Source organism: Chrysochloris asiatica, unplaced genomic scaffold (assembly GCF_000296735.1).
Source record: "Chrysochloris asiatica unplaced genomic scaffold, ChrAsi1.0 scaffold00162, whole genome shotgun sequence".
NCBI lineage: Eukaryota > Metazoa > Chordata > Mammalia > Afrosoricida > Chrysochloridae > Chrysochloris > Chrysochloris asiatica.
In genome coordinates this window covers 6,124,274-6,139,979 of record NW_006408680.1, presented here as the reverse complement: position 1 = coordinate 6,139,979, position 15,706 = coordinate 6,124,274, and the positions used below count along the sequence as shown (strand labels likewise).

Below are 15,706 nucleotides of genomic sequence, written 5' to 3'. Positions count from 1 at the left end.
AACAGCTGGTAGTTTCGAACTGCTGACCTTGAGGTTCGCAGCCCGATTGGTAACCGATATGAGGTTACTGAAAATACCTAGACTTCGGTCAGATGCACCTTAGGGCTCAGAGAAAGTGGGCTTTCACTATGCAGCCTTAACAGGGTGTGATGGGAGGTGGGCTTTCACAATGGAGCCTTAACAGGGTGTGGTGGGAGGTGGGCTTTCACAACCTAGCCTTTACAGGGTGTGGTGAGAAGTGGTTGAAAAGCAAGCCCCAGGAAGAGATCTAAATGCCTGACAGGGGCGGGGCCTACACGTGGGGGCGTGATCGTTGGCAGGAGGTGCTGGAGGTGGGGGTGGCTCCCTGGGCGTTGACCCTGCCGGGGGCGGGGCTTCCGGGCGGTGTTCCTGAGGCTGGGGCGTGGCCCCAGGAGGGGGGTGTGGTCTCCGAGGTGGAACCCCTCCAGGACGGAGGCGGGGCCCCAGGGGCTGGGATCGGGGCCCCAGGGCGGGGCGGGGAGAGGTTGAGGCGGCGCCTGCGCACTATTGTCCGGTGGCGGAAGCTTGGGGTCTGAACCGTGGATTGGGAACCCCGGGACTGGTGGAGGCGCGGGCTCTGGCACGGCGGTCAGGGTGAGGCTTCCGCGCCGGACCGCTGGACATTGCAGCCGCAGAGGTTCCCTTGTGTCGCCGGGCGTTTGCACTGGACTCGGATCTTCGAGTGCGTAGTGGGAGCCACGGGATCCTAGAGAGGAACACACGGAGCAGGGTGCATAGGATCCCCCTGTGGAACGCTTAAGAGAGGGAACATGGGGGACGCACAGGAGCGGAGCGCACGGGGTCCTCCATGGGGGTGCTCTGGAGCGGGGCGCATGGGGGGTCCCTCAGGGATATTCAAAGTAGCGGGATGCACGGCGTCCCCCAGGAGCGGAGCGCACCGGGTCCTCCGGGGAGACGCTCTGGAGCGGAGCACATGGGACTCCCTAGGGGGCTGCACAGGAGCAGGGTACGTGGGGTCCCCCAGGGACACGCACAGGAGCAGAAGACACAGGAGCTCCCCAGGGAGACGCTCTGTGGGGCGCACAGGGGACCTTAGCAGCGCTAAGTGGCAGGGTGCAGGGGTCCCCCAGAGGGACACATGAAGGTGGGGATTGTCATTCTAAGTCACCTGCCTCTTTGTAGGATGGTCTTATTAGTAGGTGGTAGTGGTTATGGGCCGTGGAGTCGGTTCCGACTCATAGCGACCCTGTACAGGGTTTCTGAGGCTGGAAATCATTACGGGAGGAGAAAGCCTCATCTTTCTCCCGCGGAACATCTGGTAGTTTCGAATTGCCGACCTTGTGGTTTGCAGCCACTATGCTACCAGAGCCCCTTTACTGACTGGCAATGAACAGCTGACCTGCCTTGGGCTTCACTGCACCCTCTGGCACCGCCGGGACCCCCTTACTGCCTTACACTTGGGTGACCTTCCCTACTTCCCTTTTGCTTCGTAAAAGCTAAGCGGAGACTGCGGAGGCTGCCTTCAGACCCTTTCCCTCCTTGGCCCTTGAGCCACATCAGGTCACCCCAGGTCTAGGCAGTGTCCTTAGGGTGGAAGCTGCCACTGTCCTGTGTGATGTTTGTAAAACGTACTCACTGAAGACAATTTATAGAATGCTGAAAGATGTCCCGGGACATTATATTTTCAAGAAAACTGAAAACTTGGTGTTTGAAATCTTGGTATCGTGCGCACTGTTTAGGGTCTGGGTATCGTACACATTGTGATATTATCTCTTCTCACTTTTCAGCACAATGAAGCCCAAAGTATGTCACAACGCCTTCCTCTGCTGCCTGGTACTCTATTCCCTGTGCACTGCAGACCTCTTACTGAACACGTGAGTACTTCCTAAAAAGTGTAATTCTGAACATAGGTGTGAGTGTCTCTGTCCCAGGTCATTCAACACAGCAACTCCTGGAGTCTGTGGTTTTCCTTATACGCTAAGAAGACGTTTGAACTGAGGCCACCTTCTATACGGGAGAGTAGCGTAGATCAGCATTTCTAACCCATCAGTTGCTTGGCAGGAGAAAGATGCTGTTCTTAAGTACCGCAGAGTCAGTTCCGACTTGTGGCGACCCCGCACAGGGTTTCCGAGGCTGTAAATCTTTACGGGAGCAGAAAGCCTCATCTTTCTCCCACGGAACGGCTGGTAGTTTTGAACTACCAACCTTGAGGTTCACAGCCTGATTCGTAACCACTACGCTACCAGAGCTCCTGGCAAGATTGACAGCCTCCATAACCTTGTGGGGTGGTTAGGTTGCTAGGAATCGGAATCAGCTCAGCAGTAATGAGTGTTTTGTTTTAATGGGAACACCTGGGTTCGATTCCTGGCTAGTACACCTCATGTCCAGGTACCATCCCTTGGTCAGTGGAGGCTTTTGTGTTGCTGAGATGCTGAGCAGGCTTCAACAGGGCTTCCACACTAAGAGTAGGAAGAATGTCCTGGTGATCTACTTGTGAAAATGAGTCAGTGAAACCCTATGAGTCACTCTGGTTAGCTCATCGGGAGGGCACAGGACAGAGCAGTGTCTAGTTCCGACTTCACAGCAGCTGCAGCAGCAGATGTTTGGGATGGTGGGAGGTGGGAGCCTCGGAGCTGGTTGTTTTGAGGACCTGCAGTAAATGCTGTCTGGAACGGGAAGACCATTGCCTGCTGAGGGTCAGCACCCAGAGGCACCTCGGAAGACAGCCTGAAACCTCTGAGCAGTTCTGCCCGACACGCATGGGCTCCTAACGAGCGTGAGTCCAGTCAGTGGCGGTTCGGCAGCAACAGAGGAGACCGACCAAGGGAGGCGTTTGGCAAGTGCCGGAGTAGAGGGAACTGTCTTTGTTGTTGTTGGGTGCCGTCCAGTCAGCTCCATCTGTGTACAACAGAAGAAGACTGCCTGGTCCCGGGCTGTCCTCACAATCGTCGCTTGGTTGGAGCCCCGTGTTGCTGCCCTGTGTCTGTCCATTTCGTTAGGGGTCTGCCTACTTTTCACTGACCTTCCGCTTTACCATGCATGAAGGGACTGGTCCCTCTTGATAATATGTCCAAACTATATGAGATGAAATCTCACCATCCTCACCTCCAAAGAGCTTTCTGGCTGTACTTCTTTCAAGACAGATTTGTCTGTTCTTCTGACAGTTCACGTTACAGTCAGTTTTCTTCGCCAACACTGTAATTAGAGACATCCAATTGCCTCTGTTCCTCCTTCGTTGTCCAGCTGCCACATGCACAGGAGGTGACTGAAATGTCCTCGCCTTGGCTCAGGTGCACCTGAGTCTTCAAGGTGACATCTTTGCTCTGTAAAACTTTCCCAAGGTCTTTTGGTGCAGATGGGCCCAAGAGATGTTGTTGCTGGAAGCATCTTTATTTTTAGATGGTGGTACTGTTGGGGGCATGACTCTTCTTCCCCTTTCTGAGTTTCTTATCCTGTTGACCTTCCTCTCTCTACCCCTCCACCCCCCACACTTCTGCTGAAGCTAGCAGACATGGGGCTTCACAGTCAGCACACACTGTGGGCGAGGTGGCTGATTGTACAGGTTACCATAGCATGAGTCTGTCTGATTTGGCTAATGTCTACTAGAGTGGTTTTGTACTTTATAAAGTAAATGTGTGGAAAGCTGTGTCTGAGTTCTGTCACACAAACACCACACGTGGATGCCCTCAGGAAACAGCATTTGTCCTCTGACCATTTAGAAGTCCACGTTCAGAGCACCGGCTCAACGGAGAGATCCTTGCCTCCGTTCAGCATCTCTGAGCCCCACATTCCTCAGTTTTACTTGCAGTGGAATTACGTCTGCATCAGTCTGCTGTGTGATGCTTTCTGATGCTGGGACCTTTTTACATCCGTGTTGTTGTTAAGTGCTGTCGAGTCAGTTCAACTCATAGCAACCTTGTATAGGGTTTCCAAGGACAAGTGGTGAATTGAACTGCCGACCTTGTGGTTCGCAATCTAGAACTGATGGTACAATGCCACACCAGGACTCCATCTGTTAAAACCTCCCTTTCCAAATTAAGGAATGAATAAGCCTGTTACCACAGAGTAGGTTCCTCCTCATGGTGACCCCACAGTAGAAATGCCATGTAGGGTTTTCTTGGCTGTTATCCCTACAAACGCTGATCTCCCGGTCTTTTCCTTCCACGCCGTTGGGTGGGTTTGCACCGCAGGTCGTGAGATTTGAACTGCCCACACCAGGAGCCTTTTTATGTTTGTGTGCTGCTGCGCCTTCTATGCTCGCTCTTTTCACGCTAAAGCTCATCCCTGAACCTGGAGGTGGCCTGTACCTACTGTCCAAGGACAGACTCCAGCTCCCGTTCCCCTCGGGGGCTTGTGGACTGGGATCCTTTCATGCAAAAGACCTTGGGAAGGTTTTACAGAGCAAAGATGTCACCTTGAGGACTCAGGTGCACCTGAGCCGCGGCGAGGACATTTCAGTCACCTCCTGTGCATGTGGAAACTGGACAATGAAGGAGGAACAGAGGACACTGGATGTCTCTAATTAGGGTGTTGGTGAAGAATATTGAGAAAACCGTGCCCCTGAGAAGCCAGGATGGTGAGATTTCATCTCCTAGTCTCATAGATGTAAGGGCAGTGTTCAGCCATCACTGCTTCGAAGCTCCAATGTCCCCAATTCTTCAGAGAAACAAGGGACAGGAGCGGCCCTCCGGGCTCAGCTGTGCCTCGTGGCCACACGAATGAGGGGTGCTGACTTCAGGGCCTTGAGCACCTGGACATATTGAGAGGAAGTCATTATGGAAACTCGGGAGGGTCCCCAAGTCCATCCCTCCCTCAAGGGACAGCCCTCTTCTGACATCTGTCCTCAACCACGTCACCACGGCTCTCGACGGGAGTGCCCTGTGCTGCTGGGACAAACGACTGCAAACTGCATGGTGGGAACCACAAATTCATTCTCATTTCTGGGGTACAGAGTCCACACGCAGGGGGCCCTGCAGCCACAGTGGTCCAGCCTCCTCGACCTATAGCTGCATCTGCTCCTGGTGTCGGATCTCACCCCGCGTGACTTACTCTCTTGCCCTTTTACAGGGACCACCTCGTGTTAATGACCCTTGTCCCAAACAAGGTCATGTACACAGCTGCAGGGGGTGAGGGCTTAAGCTTGTCTTTTTTGGGATCTGATTCAGTTTGGTGGTGTAGTGTGTTAAACACTGGACTGCTAACCTTAAAGTCAGGGGTTCAAACCAACCAGCTACACCACAGGAGAGCGATATGGCTGTCTGGTCCTGCAGGGTCACTGCGAGTGAATAAGAACCAGGCAGGAGCTGGACCTGTCCACTCCTGGAGAGAGCTGCTCTGTCCAGATGTCCTTCTGTCTGTCTGTCCCCTCCCCGTTATGAGGACCCTGCTGTGATAGCCCTCACGCTCACAGCATCTTCTAATTCCTGGTTCCACGGGAACAGGGGTCAGCAGGGGTCAGAACACCCACCACAAGTTGTCCCTTTGCCTGTCTGCTGTCTCCCTCACCGGAGCCTCATGTCTGTGGGCAGGGGTCCTGTCCACCCGTCTGTCTGCTCCTGCCCTGCCCCCAGGTGTCCCATCTGTCTGTCTGTCCTATCCTCAGCCCCACTCATGTCTGTGGACAGGGATCCCATCAGTCTGTCTGTCTGTCCTGCCTCCAGCCCCACTCATGACTGTAGGCAGGGGTCCATTCTGTCTGTCCATAGTGTCCCCACCCCAACACTGGCCTAGGACAGGTGTTTGGTGGTGGTGGGTAGAGTGATGGGATGAATGGATGGTTTTCCGTCATTTAGCTGCTTTATAAGTTTATAAAGGTTTGTGGACTATAAGCTCCTTCTCTTTAACAAGGAGCATGGTGGTGTCATGGTTAAAGCAGGAACCAGAAGATACATAGTTCAAACCCACCTGTCGCTTGGGAACTGAGTTGGAACTCCCTTGCTTTGTGTTTAGCTGGAGCAGCCACGAGTGGAAGAAACTGATCATGGTCCACCACTGGCCGCCCACCGTGTGTGAGGTGAGTGTTCCCTATGGCTCCCGCTCCCAGGTGCCGAGGGACGGCTCCTCCCGCAGCCCAGCACACACAAACCTGCTCTCCAGATTGGCGCGCACCCCTCTCTGCCCCCAACTTCTAGGGGTCCCAGCCACGGGTCTTCAGAGCATCTCTGGTGACAGCCTCACCTCAGAGACACTGTGGGTTTGGTTCCAGGCCACACAACACAGTACATAGCTCAGTCACGCAAGCCAAGTGCATATGGAAGGGATGTTGATCCAACAGTCGTCTGAAGTGTGCCATAGACTGATGGACGAGTTGGAAATCTTGTCAGAATGGCCCACATGGGACACAGAGAGGCTGTTGGGAAAACGACGCAGACAGACTTGCTCGACACGGGGTCGCCACAATCTGCTGATTTGTAGAAGCTTAACAATATAGTCTAAGAAGCGCCATGGTTAAACGGGGTCTGGTTGAGCTTTGCTGTTGCTGTTGTAACCATTGAATTGGTTCCGACTCATAGTGACTCTGCACAACTGAACACAACACTGCTGGTCTTGCACCATCCTCGTAATTGTTAGATTTGAGCCCATGGCAGCTGCCACTGTGCCATTCCACCCTATTGGGGGGGTCTTCCTCTTTTTCGCTGACCCTCCACTTTACCAAGCATGATGTCCTTCCCAGGGACTAACCCCTCTGATAACATGTCTGAAGTAGGAGAGACAAAGTCTAGCCATCCTTTGTTTACAGGGTGCCACCATATTGGTGCGCTATCCTAGTGTTACTGGTTCTGAAGTTTTGCCTCAGAAAAGTTTCCCGCAGTGGCTCTGTGTTAACGCACATCAGTCACTGTTGAGTTGGTTTCAGCTCCTGGCAACCCCACCTGTAAGAGCAGGACTCCAAGCAGATCGCCAGTCCTGTCTTCCGAGGCATCTCTGGGTGGGTTTGAACCATGAACCTTTCAGTTAGTCATTGTGTGCTTAGCCACTTTTCACACAGAGACCCCAGTGCATGGATGCTCTGTCTCCAGCATTTAGTGATTGCTGTTAGGGGCCATCCAGCCAATGCCGACTGATTGCGACCTTGTACAAGGTTTTTGAGGCTGTGACTGTTTGTGGGATTTGCCTCATTTTTGTCCCACGGAGTTGGCTGGTGGGCTGGAACTGCCAACCTGATTGATTGTCGCTTGTTGGCAAACGGAAGCGAAGCCTCACTTGTTCTCTTGCTCAGTTTGCTCTTAGTTTGAGAACTAATTTCTGTTGCACTGGTGGCGCAGTGGTGAAGCACTCGGCTGCTGACCAAAGGACAATGGTTCGAACCTACCAGCCGCTACGAAGGAGAACGCTGTGGCATTGGGCTCCAGTAAAGACGTCAGCCTTGGAAACTTTGTGGGACACTTCTCTGTCCTCCAGGTCTCTCTGAGTTGGAACTCACCACAGCAGTGGACCTAGCTTGGGTTTCTTTTCTGTATTTTATCTGGTACACTCACTCCTTGGTCAGAACTGACTCAACAGCACTCACCAACAAGCACCAGACTGCTGTCCTGGGGTGACGCTGTGGGCTAAACACTGGACCGCTCAACACAGGGTTCCGTTGTGTCTGGTCTGATAGCCGAAATACGTTTCTTGCTGTTTCTTTTGAGAAAACGCCTGTCTAACTAGACACGTGGCTGTCTCTACAGAGTGTGGGAGCATGGTGGCTCCATACAGTAAGCACTGAACTGCAAGCCACAGGGTCGGCAGTTGGAGCCCGCCAGCTGCCTCATGGGAGAAAGATGAGGCTTTCTGCTTCGGCAAAGATTTAAAGCGTCGGAAACCCTGTACAGGGTCACCGTGAGTCGGAACTGACACTTGGTAACAACACCAACTAAAGAGTAGGTGTAAGCACTGGCCTGCTAACCACAAGGTCAGCTCTTCAAACCACAGCCACTCCATGGAAACCCCATACTGAATCACTGTGAGCCGTAACTGACTTGATGGCATGGAACAGCCACAAAGATCGTGAAAGGAGCCTTGGTAGCACAGTGGTTAAGCAAGGCCTGCTGACTGGAAGGTCGGCTGTGTGAACCCACCAGCTGCTTCATGGGAGAAAGCTGTGGCAGCTCCCAGAGATCTAATGGGGTGGCTCTCTCTGTGAGTCGGAATTGACTCACCCCGATGGGTTTAGTTATTTGGGGTTTAAAGAGTGTGATATTGTTGATAAATGCCATCATGTCAGTTCCAACTCATAGCGATCTGGCATAGGGTTTCCGAGAACTGGCTGGTGAGTTTGAACCTCTGACCTTGCAGTCCAGCACCTTCACCTGCAGCACCACACCAGGCTTCCGTGCAGTGTGAGAGGAATCCACACAGTTCTGCCACGGGAACTCACCAGCTGTTCCGCAGGAGAACGATGTGGTAGTCTGCTCCCATGAAGACCTACATACAGCCTTGGAGACCCCATGAGACTGCTCTGAGTTGGAATGGACTCCCCAGCAGTAGACTTGATTGTCTTGTTTTAAAAGGAGTGGCCGCGAGCTGCCTCACGTCTCGTCTTTCTTACTGGAAGGAGGGGATTCCAGTCTGCTCCATGGGCTCAGCCCCTGGCTCTCTCAGTGGTGGGTTTGGACAGGTCAGTGAGCCGCTGGACAATGACTCATGCTCATCAGATCAGCTTCATTGTGACCAACAGCGTAGGGAGTCTTTACCCCCTGGGGTCTGCGTTGTCTGACTATAGATGTGCTGTCTTCATAGAGAAGACCGCACCCGTGACACCCGTGTTTCCGGGGTGATTAATGTACAGGGGTCCTGGGTATATGTCCTTTCAGTACCACATTCCCTGTGCCTTGCTGAGGCCATGGACAGAAAAGCTAAGTGTGTTTCCACAAGCGATGAGTCAGTGAGCTCTTCATGTGTTCTCTCCTTCCCCAGGAAGTTGGAAATGACTGTAGCAACACTCTGGATTACTGGACCATCCATGGACTATGGTGAGCAGTGGTCTCCATGTTTACGTTGGTGATTCGGGTAATGAATAGATGAGGTCTTTATTTAAAAATATCTTAAATCTTTCTGACATAACCCTAATTCTGCGTTCTTTTGTTCTGCTTGGGTAGAATAATAATTGTTGTTGTTGTTGTTAGGTGCCATCAAGTCAGTACCTACTCATAGCAATCTTATGCACAACAGAACGAAACACTGCCCAGTCCTGGGCCAACCTCCCTACTATTGCCACACTTGGGACCATTGACGCTGCCACTTGGCCAATCCATCTTGCTGGGGGAGGGGGGGGTCTTCCTCTTGTTCTCTGACCCTCCACCTTACCAGACATGATATCCTTCTCCAGTGACTGGTCCCTCATGACAATATGTCCGAAGTATGAGAGACAGAGTCTGGCCATCCTGGCCTCCAAGGAGCATTCTGGTTGCACTTCTTCCAACACAGATCTGTTGGTTCTTTTGGCAGCCTGTGGCACTTTCAATATTCTTCTCCAATACCGTAAACTCAAAAGCATAATTTCTTCTATGGTCTTTTACTTTTATATACTTTTCTAGACTTTTCTACTTTTATAGAATAATAATAGTTGAGTTTAAGCTTGAGAGTTTGAACCTTGTGGTCCAGTGCTTACCCCCAGCGCCATGCCAGGATCTCTCTGTAGCAGTAGGTCACGTTACATATACTGTATTTGCATATGAAGCCCTGCTGTGGAGCTGTAGGATAAGCACTAGACTACTAGCCTCAAGATTGCCGGTTCAAGCCCACAAGTTGCTCCTCAGAAACCCAAAATCAAGCTTAAGTCATGAAGTAGATTCCATCTTATAGTGATCCTGTACATGGGTCCTGAGGCCATAAATCTTTATGGGAGCAGAAAGCTGGTGCATTTGAACTGCGCCATACCAGGTCACAAAGCCACGCTGGGTCATAAAGCCACACCACAGTGCCACACCTGGTCATAAAGCCACACCATAGCACCACACCAGGACAGAAAGCCACACCATAGCACCACGCCAGGTCACAAAGCCACACTGGGTCAGAAAGCCACACCATAGCACCACGCCAGGTCACAAAGCCACGCTGGGTCATAAAGCCACACCACAGTGCCACACTGGGTCATAAAGCCACACCATAGCACCACACCACAGCACCACACCAGGTCACAAAGCCACACTGGGTCATAAAGCCACACCACAGCGCCACACCACAGCACCACACCAGGTCACAAAGCCACACTGGGTCAGAAAGCCACACCATAGCACCATACCAGGACGGAAAGCCACACCACAGCACCACACCAGGTCATAAAGCCACAACATAGCGCCACACCAGGTCACAAAGCCACACTAGGACAGAAAGCCACACCACAGCACCACACCGGGTCATAAAGCCACACCAGGACAGAAAGGCACATCACAGTGCCACATGGGGACAGAAAGCCACACCACAGCGCCACACTGGGTCATAAAGCCACACCACAGTGCCACACCGGATCATAAAGCCACACCACAGCACTACATCAGGACAGGAAGCCACCTCTTTCTCCCACAGAGCAGCAGGTGTGTTTGAACTGCCGACCTTGCGGTTCGCATCCCCGCGTTTACTCCGCAGCAACACGTAAGCCGTGTGCAGCCCCTGGGTAGTACAAACCATTAACGTCTTGGCTGCTGATGTGAAGGTTGGAAATCTACACCACAGTACCTTGGAAGACGACCCTGGAGACCTGTTTCAGCACTTAGCCACTGACCCCGTGAACACAGTTATGCTCTGACACGCGTGGGACCCACTGGATGGCAGCTGCTTTCACTCCTTGTCCAGTGGTTTCCGTGGCAGGTGGACGCTGACATGCGTGGGGCCCACTGGATGGCAGCTGCTTTCACTCCGTGTCCAGTGGTTTCCGTGGCAGATGGACTCTGACATGCGTGGGGCCCACTGAATTGCTCTCACTCCTTGTCCAGTGGTTTCCGTGGCAGGTGGATTCTGACACATGTGGGGCCCACTGGATTGTTCTCACTCCATGTCCGGTGGTTTCTGTGGCAGGTGGAAGTCCCAGGTGACGTCATGTTTCCATTGGTTCTCCAAAGTGCTCACGTGTACGAGTCTTCTAGGGTCACGTTGCTGCCGTTGCATCTGAGACTAATTCTTGTTTCTTCTCGATTTCAAGGCCTGACAAAGCAGAAGAGTGTAACCGGTCCTGGCACTTTAATTTAGAAGAGATTAAGGTATGGACTGTTGGTCCTGCTCTGCTCTAGAACGTGGCCTGAGACGAGCTGTATCCTTCAGAGGGAACCTTCAGAGCCCTGTTTTAAAATGAGGGGATGTCTGTGTTCATCAGGATTGGACCCCTGGTATCTTTTTAGGAGTTTTCCCACAGATTAAATACAAATGGACCTTTCTTCTCCACGGCCACAGCCCCATGCCAGCCCCCCGTGGACAGTTGGGAGTGAACCCAGCCCCTGGGAGAGGACATTCTGGTTCCCCTCACTTCTGGCCCCCGTGAGATGCCCTGAGGGAACCCCCAGATCCTGCACCCCATAACTGAAATGTTTGGGGGTCCACCATGGACAACTGTGGCCTGGAGCGTATGGTCAGTGCTGCAGGCCTGCCCTTTCTGGCTGTGGCCATGGTGGGTTTCTGTCAGGGACTAAGAGCAAGGAGGAAGCGATGGGGTCTTAGCTCCTAGTGTAGCTCCCACAGTGGGGTGACTTTAAACAGCAGGAACGGGCTCCCTCACAGTTCAGGAGACTGGACGCCCGAGTTCAGGGCCGGCTCTAGGGGAACGTTCTCTCTGTGGGCTCTGGGGGGATGTCCTTGTCTCTACAGCTTCTGTGGGCCTGTTGTTTCTCAGCCCCGTCTGTGCTTGCTCCAGTGTCTGATCTGCACCTGGCTGCCTGCCCATCCTTGTTTCCCGCTGCCCACATGGCACACTGTCTCTCTGACCCTCAGCCCTGGAGCTGGGTCAGTGCTCACACCTTAGCAGGACAGCTTCTTTCAGACGGGCAGACAGACAGATCCGGGCCCCTGGGGGTTCCCACCACTGCCGGGGGCTCTCACTGACCCCGGGGACTCTCACTGACCCACTGACCCCAAGGGCTCTCACTGACCGCGAGGGCTCTCACTGACTCATTGACCCCAGGAGCTCTCACTAACCCCGAAGGCTCTCACTGACCCTGAGGGCTCTTACTGACCTACTGACCCCGAGGATCTCAGTGTCCCTGAAGGCTCTCACTGACCCCAAGGGCTCTCACTAACCCCAGAGGATCTCACTGACCCACTGACTCCTGGGGCTCTCACTGACCCTGAAGGCTCTCACTGATCCACTGACCCCAGGGGCTCTCACTGACCCCGAAGGCTCTCACTGACCCACTCACCCCGAGGGCTCTCACTGACCCCAGGGGCTCTCACTGATCCTAGGGTCTCTCACTGACCCCGAGGGCTCTCACTGACCCCAAGGCCTCTCACTGACCCCGAGGGCTCTCACTGACCCCAGGGGCTCTCACTGACCCTGAGGGCTCTCACTGACTCATTGACCCCGAGGGCTCTCACTGACCCCAGGGGCTCTCACTGACCCCGAGGGCTCTCACTGACCCCTGCGGACTCATTAATTCTCTGAGACTACTCGACCTGCAGTTACCAATCCATTACAACATGAGGGGTTCAAAGAAAGACATATTTGAGGTGTGGCCACGGAGGGGTCCTGGTGTGACTCACCCACCAAGAAGCTTCTCTGAGCCTCAGGGCTTGGGGCTCTTGTCCCCCTCCTTACAGAGCGCATCTGCCCGAGCATCTGTCCTCTCGGTGTGCCCAGCCCAGGTGTGGGTCCTTTTAGAGGAAGAACTAAAAACAAGAGGCCAAAGTGCTTTCAGCAGAGCACTTCCCCACCTTCTAGAACCTCAGAAGACATGAGGTATAGGCCACACTCTATGCTGATATGGCACATTATTTCCACAGGTACCTATGGGGTTAGGAGTCCAACCCGTGTTTTGGGGGGATATACAAAAGAGCCTATTGCAGATGAACTCAGAGGACTGGGATTTTCAGCAGAGATGAATAGAAGTCATCTTTTGAGATGTAACAGGAATTCGCCTCTCAGATGTGGAATAATCTCTCTTCCTCCCACCTCTGTCCCATACACACACTCATCTTTCCTTAGGGGCACCTGCAGTCTGGGTGAATACGCAGTAAAATGTCAGGTACCAAGAGCTGGGTGTGCAGGATGGGGTCCAGCAGGTCGGCTGTGATAGGGAATCAGAGGGTTTACTGAGATTCTAGATCCCTGCAGGAACATGTGTTTCCCAAGAGGACGGGGTTGTTCTTGTTAAGTACCATTGAGTTGGTTCCAACCCATTGCAACCCTGTGTAGCTCCTCCCTGTTTCTGAGGAGGGGCTGGTGAGCTTGAAGCGCTGACTTTGTGGTTCAAACTGAACTTAACCCACAGCACCACACTAGGACTCCAAGAGAGCAGGGCAATTGGGTCCAAATCCACGGGTTCGAATCCACTCTGCACTGGATTTGGGTTATTTTCCTCTGTCTCCTTCCTGGGAGGCCCTTTAAGGCCATGGTCCATAAGGCCTCATGGCTTTGAGGCCCCATGGACAGCAGTCACTGGGGACACCCGGAGCCAGTGATGGGGCCTCTCACACATCTTCATTTCTGTGTGAATTGCAAGTAGAATGAAAGATGAATTCATCCAATGCAGACTTACGGAGTGCTTACCATTGGTGTCATGGTTAAGCGTTTAGCAGCTAACCAGACCCACTAACCGCTCTGAGGGAGAAAGGTGTGGCCGTCTGCCTCCATGAAGATTGGCAACCTTGGAAACCCTACGGGGCACTTCTACCCAGTCCCACAGGCTTACTGTGAACCACCACCCACGCCCTGACAGTAGGTTTGGTTTTAGGACTAAATCTTTATGGGAACACATTCTCATCCATCTCCCGAGGTGGGCTTCAACCTTGCAGTAAGCAGACCAATGCTTAATGCACTTTTTTACCATTGGTGCTGGGGTTAAGCACTCAGCTGCTAACCTAAAGGTCACTGGTTCGAACCCAGCAGCCTCTTCACGGGGGAAAGATGAGGCTGTTTGCTCCCGTAAAGATTTGCCTACTTGGAAGCGCTCTGGGCAGTTTTGCCCTGTCCTCTAGAGTTGCTGTAAGTCAGAATCCTCCAGGGTAGCAGGCCTAGGTCTGTTTTGGAGGGGTTCAGACTGCCTGGTCCAGCACACTTCATCTTTGGGCAAAAAAAAGAGAATTTGAGTTTTCAAATTCAGTTATTTTATAATGATGTAAAATTCTATTTTAGATAACATCTTAAGAAAAACTTCATGCAAAATAAGCACAGAATTAATTGCTTTACTCGCCTAAATATAATTCACCAACAGAGCTAAACGCTTTTCGGGAGCTCAGTGGCTCCGTGCCTAAGCACTGGGCTGTGAACCACAAGCTCCATGGTTTCAGCCGCCAGGCCGATCCAAAGGAGAAAGATGAGGCTTTGTGATCCCACAAAGATTTAAAAAGCCTCAGAAATGCTACCCAGGATCGTTATGAGTTGGAACCGGCTCAAACGCACCCAACAGCAAATTCTTTTCATCTGTTTTAAGTTCATCAACGTTGCATTCTAGGTTTTGAGGTTTTAGCTCCTGGGTGTGATTGTGATGTTTTCTACCACATGCAGGACCTTATGCCGGAAATGAAGATGTACTGGCCTGATGTAATCCACCACTCTTCCAACAGCAGCCAGTTCTGGTGAGTTTCTGAGTCCTGAAGAAGCTGGGTGACAGGCACTCTGAGGTTGAGACTCTATCTGAAGCCCAGATAAAGGATTAGGCGTGAGACGGTGGGACACATCAGCCTTCTCTCTAGAGATGCTGGTCTGTGAGGCTGTGCTTGATGCTTTCTGCTGGACAGGGGGACAGCATGGGAGCTGACCGTGTCCGCTCATTCTCTAGTTATTTCATTCCTTCCTGCGTTAATTGTTTCCTCTCCTAGAAGGGAAGTACTGATGGTCCTCCATAACCTGGCTGAACTGTGTAAACACACCAAGTGAAACACGTCTGTCACAAAAGGACAGATAGTATGTGATCTACTTGTGAAACATCTAGAGTAGGCAGAAGCTTAGTGACCAAGGCTGATGACAGGCCTGGGAGGGAGGGAGGGAGGAAGGAAGATGTCCTGCCTAGGGGACAGTGATCTGTTGGGGGTGACAGTTGATGGCAGACAGAGTGATGTTTAATGCCCCTGAATTGGACGTATCAGGGTTCTAGAAATGGCAAAGAGATAGCTACTGTTATGTTACCCATCATGTGTGGAAGTATGAGCCACCCTTGTAGTCAAGTGTTTATCCTACAGGGCCACACCAGGACTCCTATTACATTATCTATTTATCTATCTCTATATTGTTGTTGTTGAGTGCCTTCGAATCAGTTCTGACCTGTAATGACCCTGTATAGGGTTTTCAAGGAGCGGCTGGTGAGTTTGAATCTCTGACCTTGTGGTTCAAACCGACCTTGAGGTCGAGTGCTTATTCCATGGTGCCATATCAGGACTTTCTCTCTGTACAAGTCGGTCTGCTAACCTCAGGGACAGCAGTTCGAAACTACCAGCTGCTCTGTGAAAGAAAGATGAGGCGTTCTGTTCCCATAAAGATTTACAGTCTCGGAAACCCTATGCAGGGTCGCCATGATTTGGAATCAGCTCCACAATACACCACCACCATCATCATATATATATATATATCTATGGAGTCTTGGCGTGGCTCTGTGTGTTA

At 52.3% G+C, this 15,706-nt stretch overlaps 1 protein-coding gene across 1 annotated transcript in view; it reads left to right on the top strand.

Annotated features, from left to right (window-relative positions):
- Positions 1–889: 889 nt before the first annotated feature.
- The window catches only part of RNASET2 (ribonuclease T2), a 31,282-nt gene continuing 16,465 nt past the window's right edge, over positions 890–15,706 (top strand). Inside the window, exons 1-6 of the mRNA XM_006871189.1 lie at positions 890–988; positions 5,050–5,108; positions 5,932–5,995; positions 8,881–8,936; positions 11,105–11,162; positions 14,615–14,685. Of these exons, the coding sequence (XP_006871251.1) occupies positions 890–988; positions 5,050–5,108; positions 5,932–5,995; positions 8,881–8,936; positions 11,105–11,162; positions 14,615–14,685 (407 nt within the window). The remainder of the gene's footprint in view (positions 989–5,049; positions 5,109–5,931; positions 5,996–8,880; positions 8,937–11,104; positions 11,163–14,614; positions 14,686–15,706) is intronic.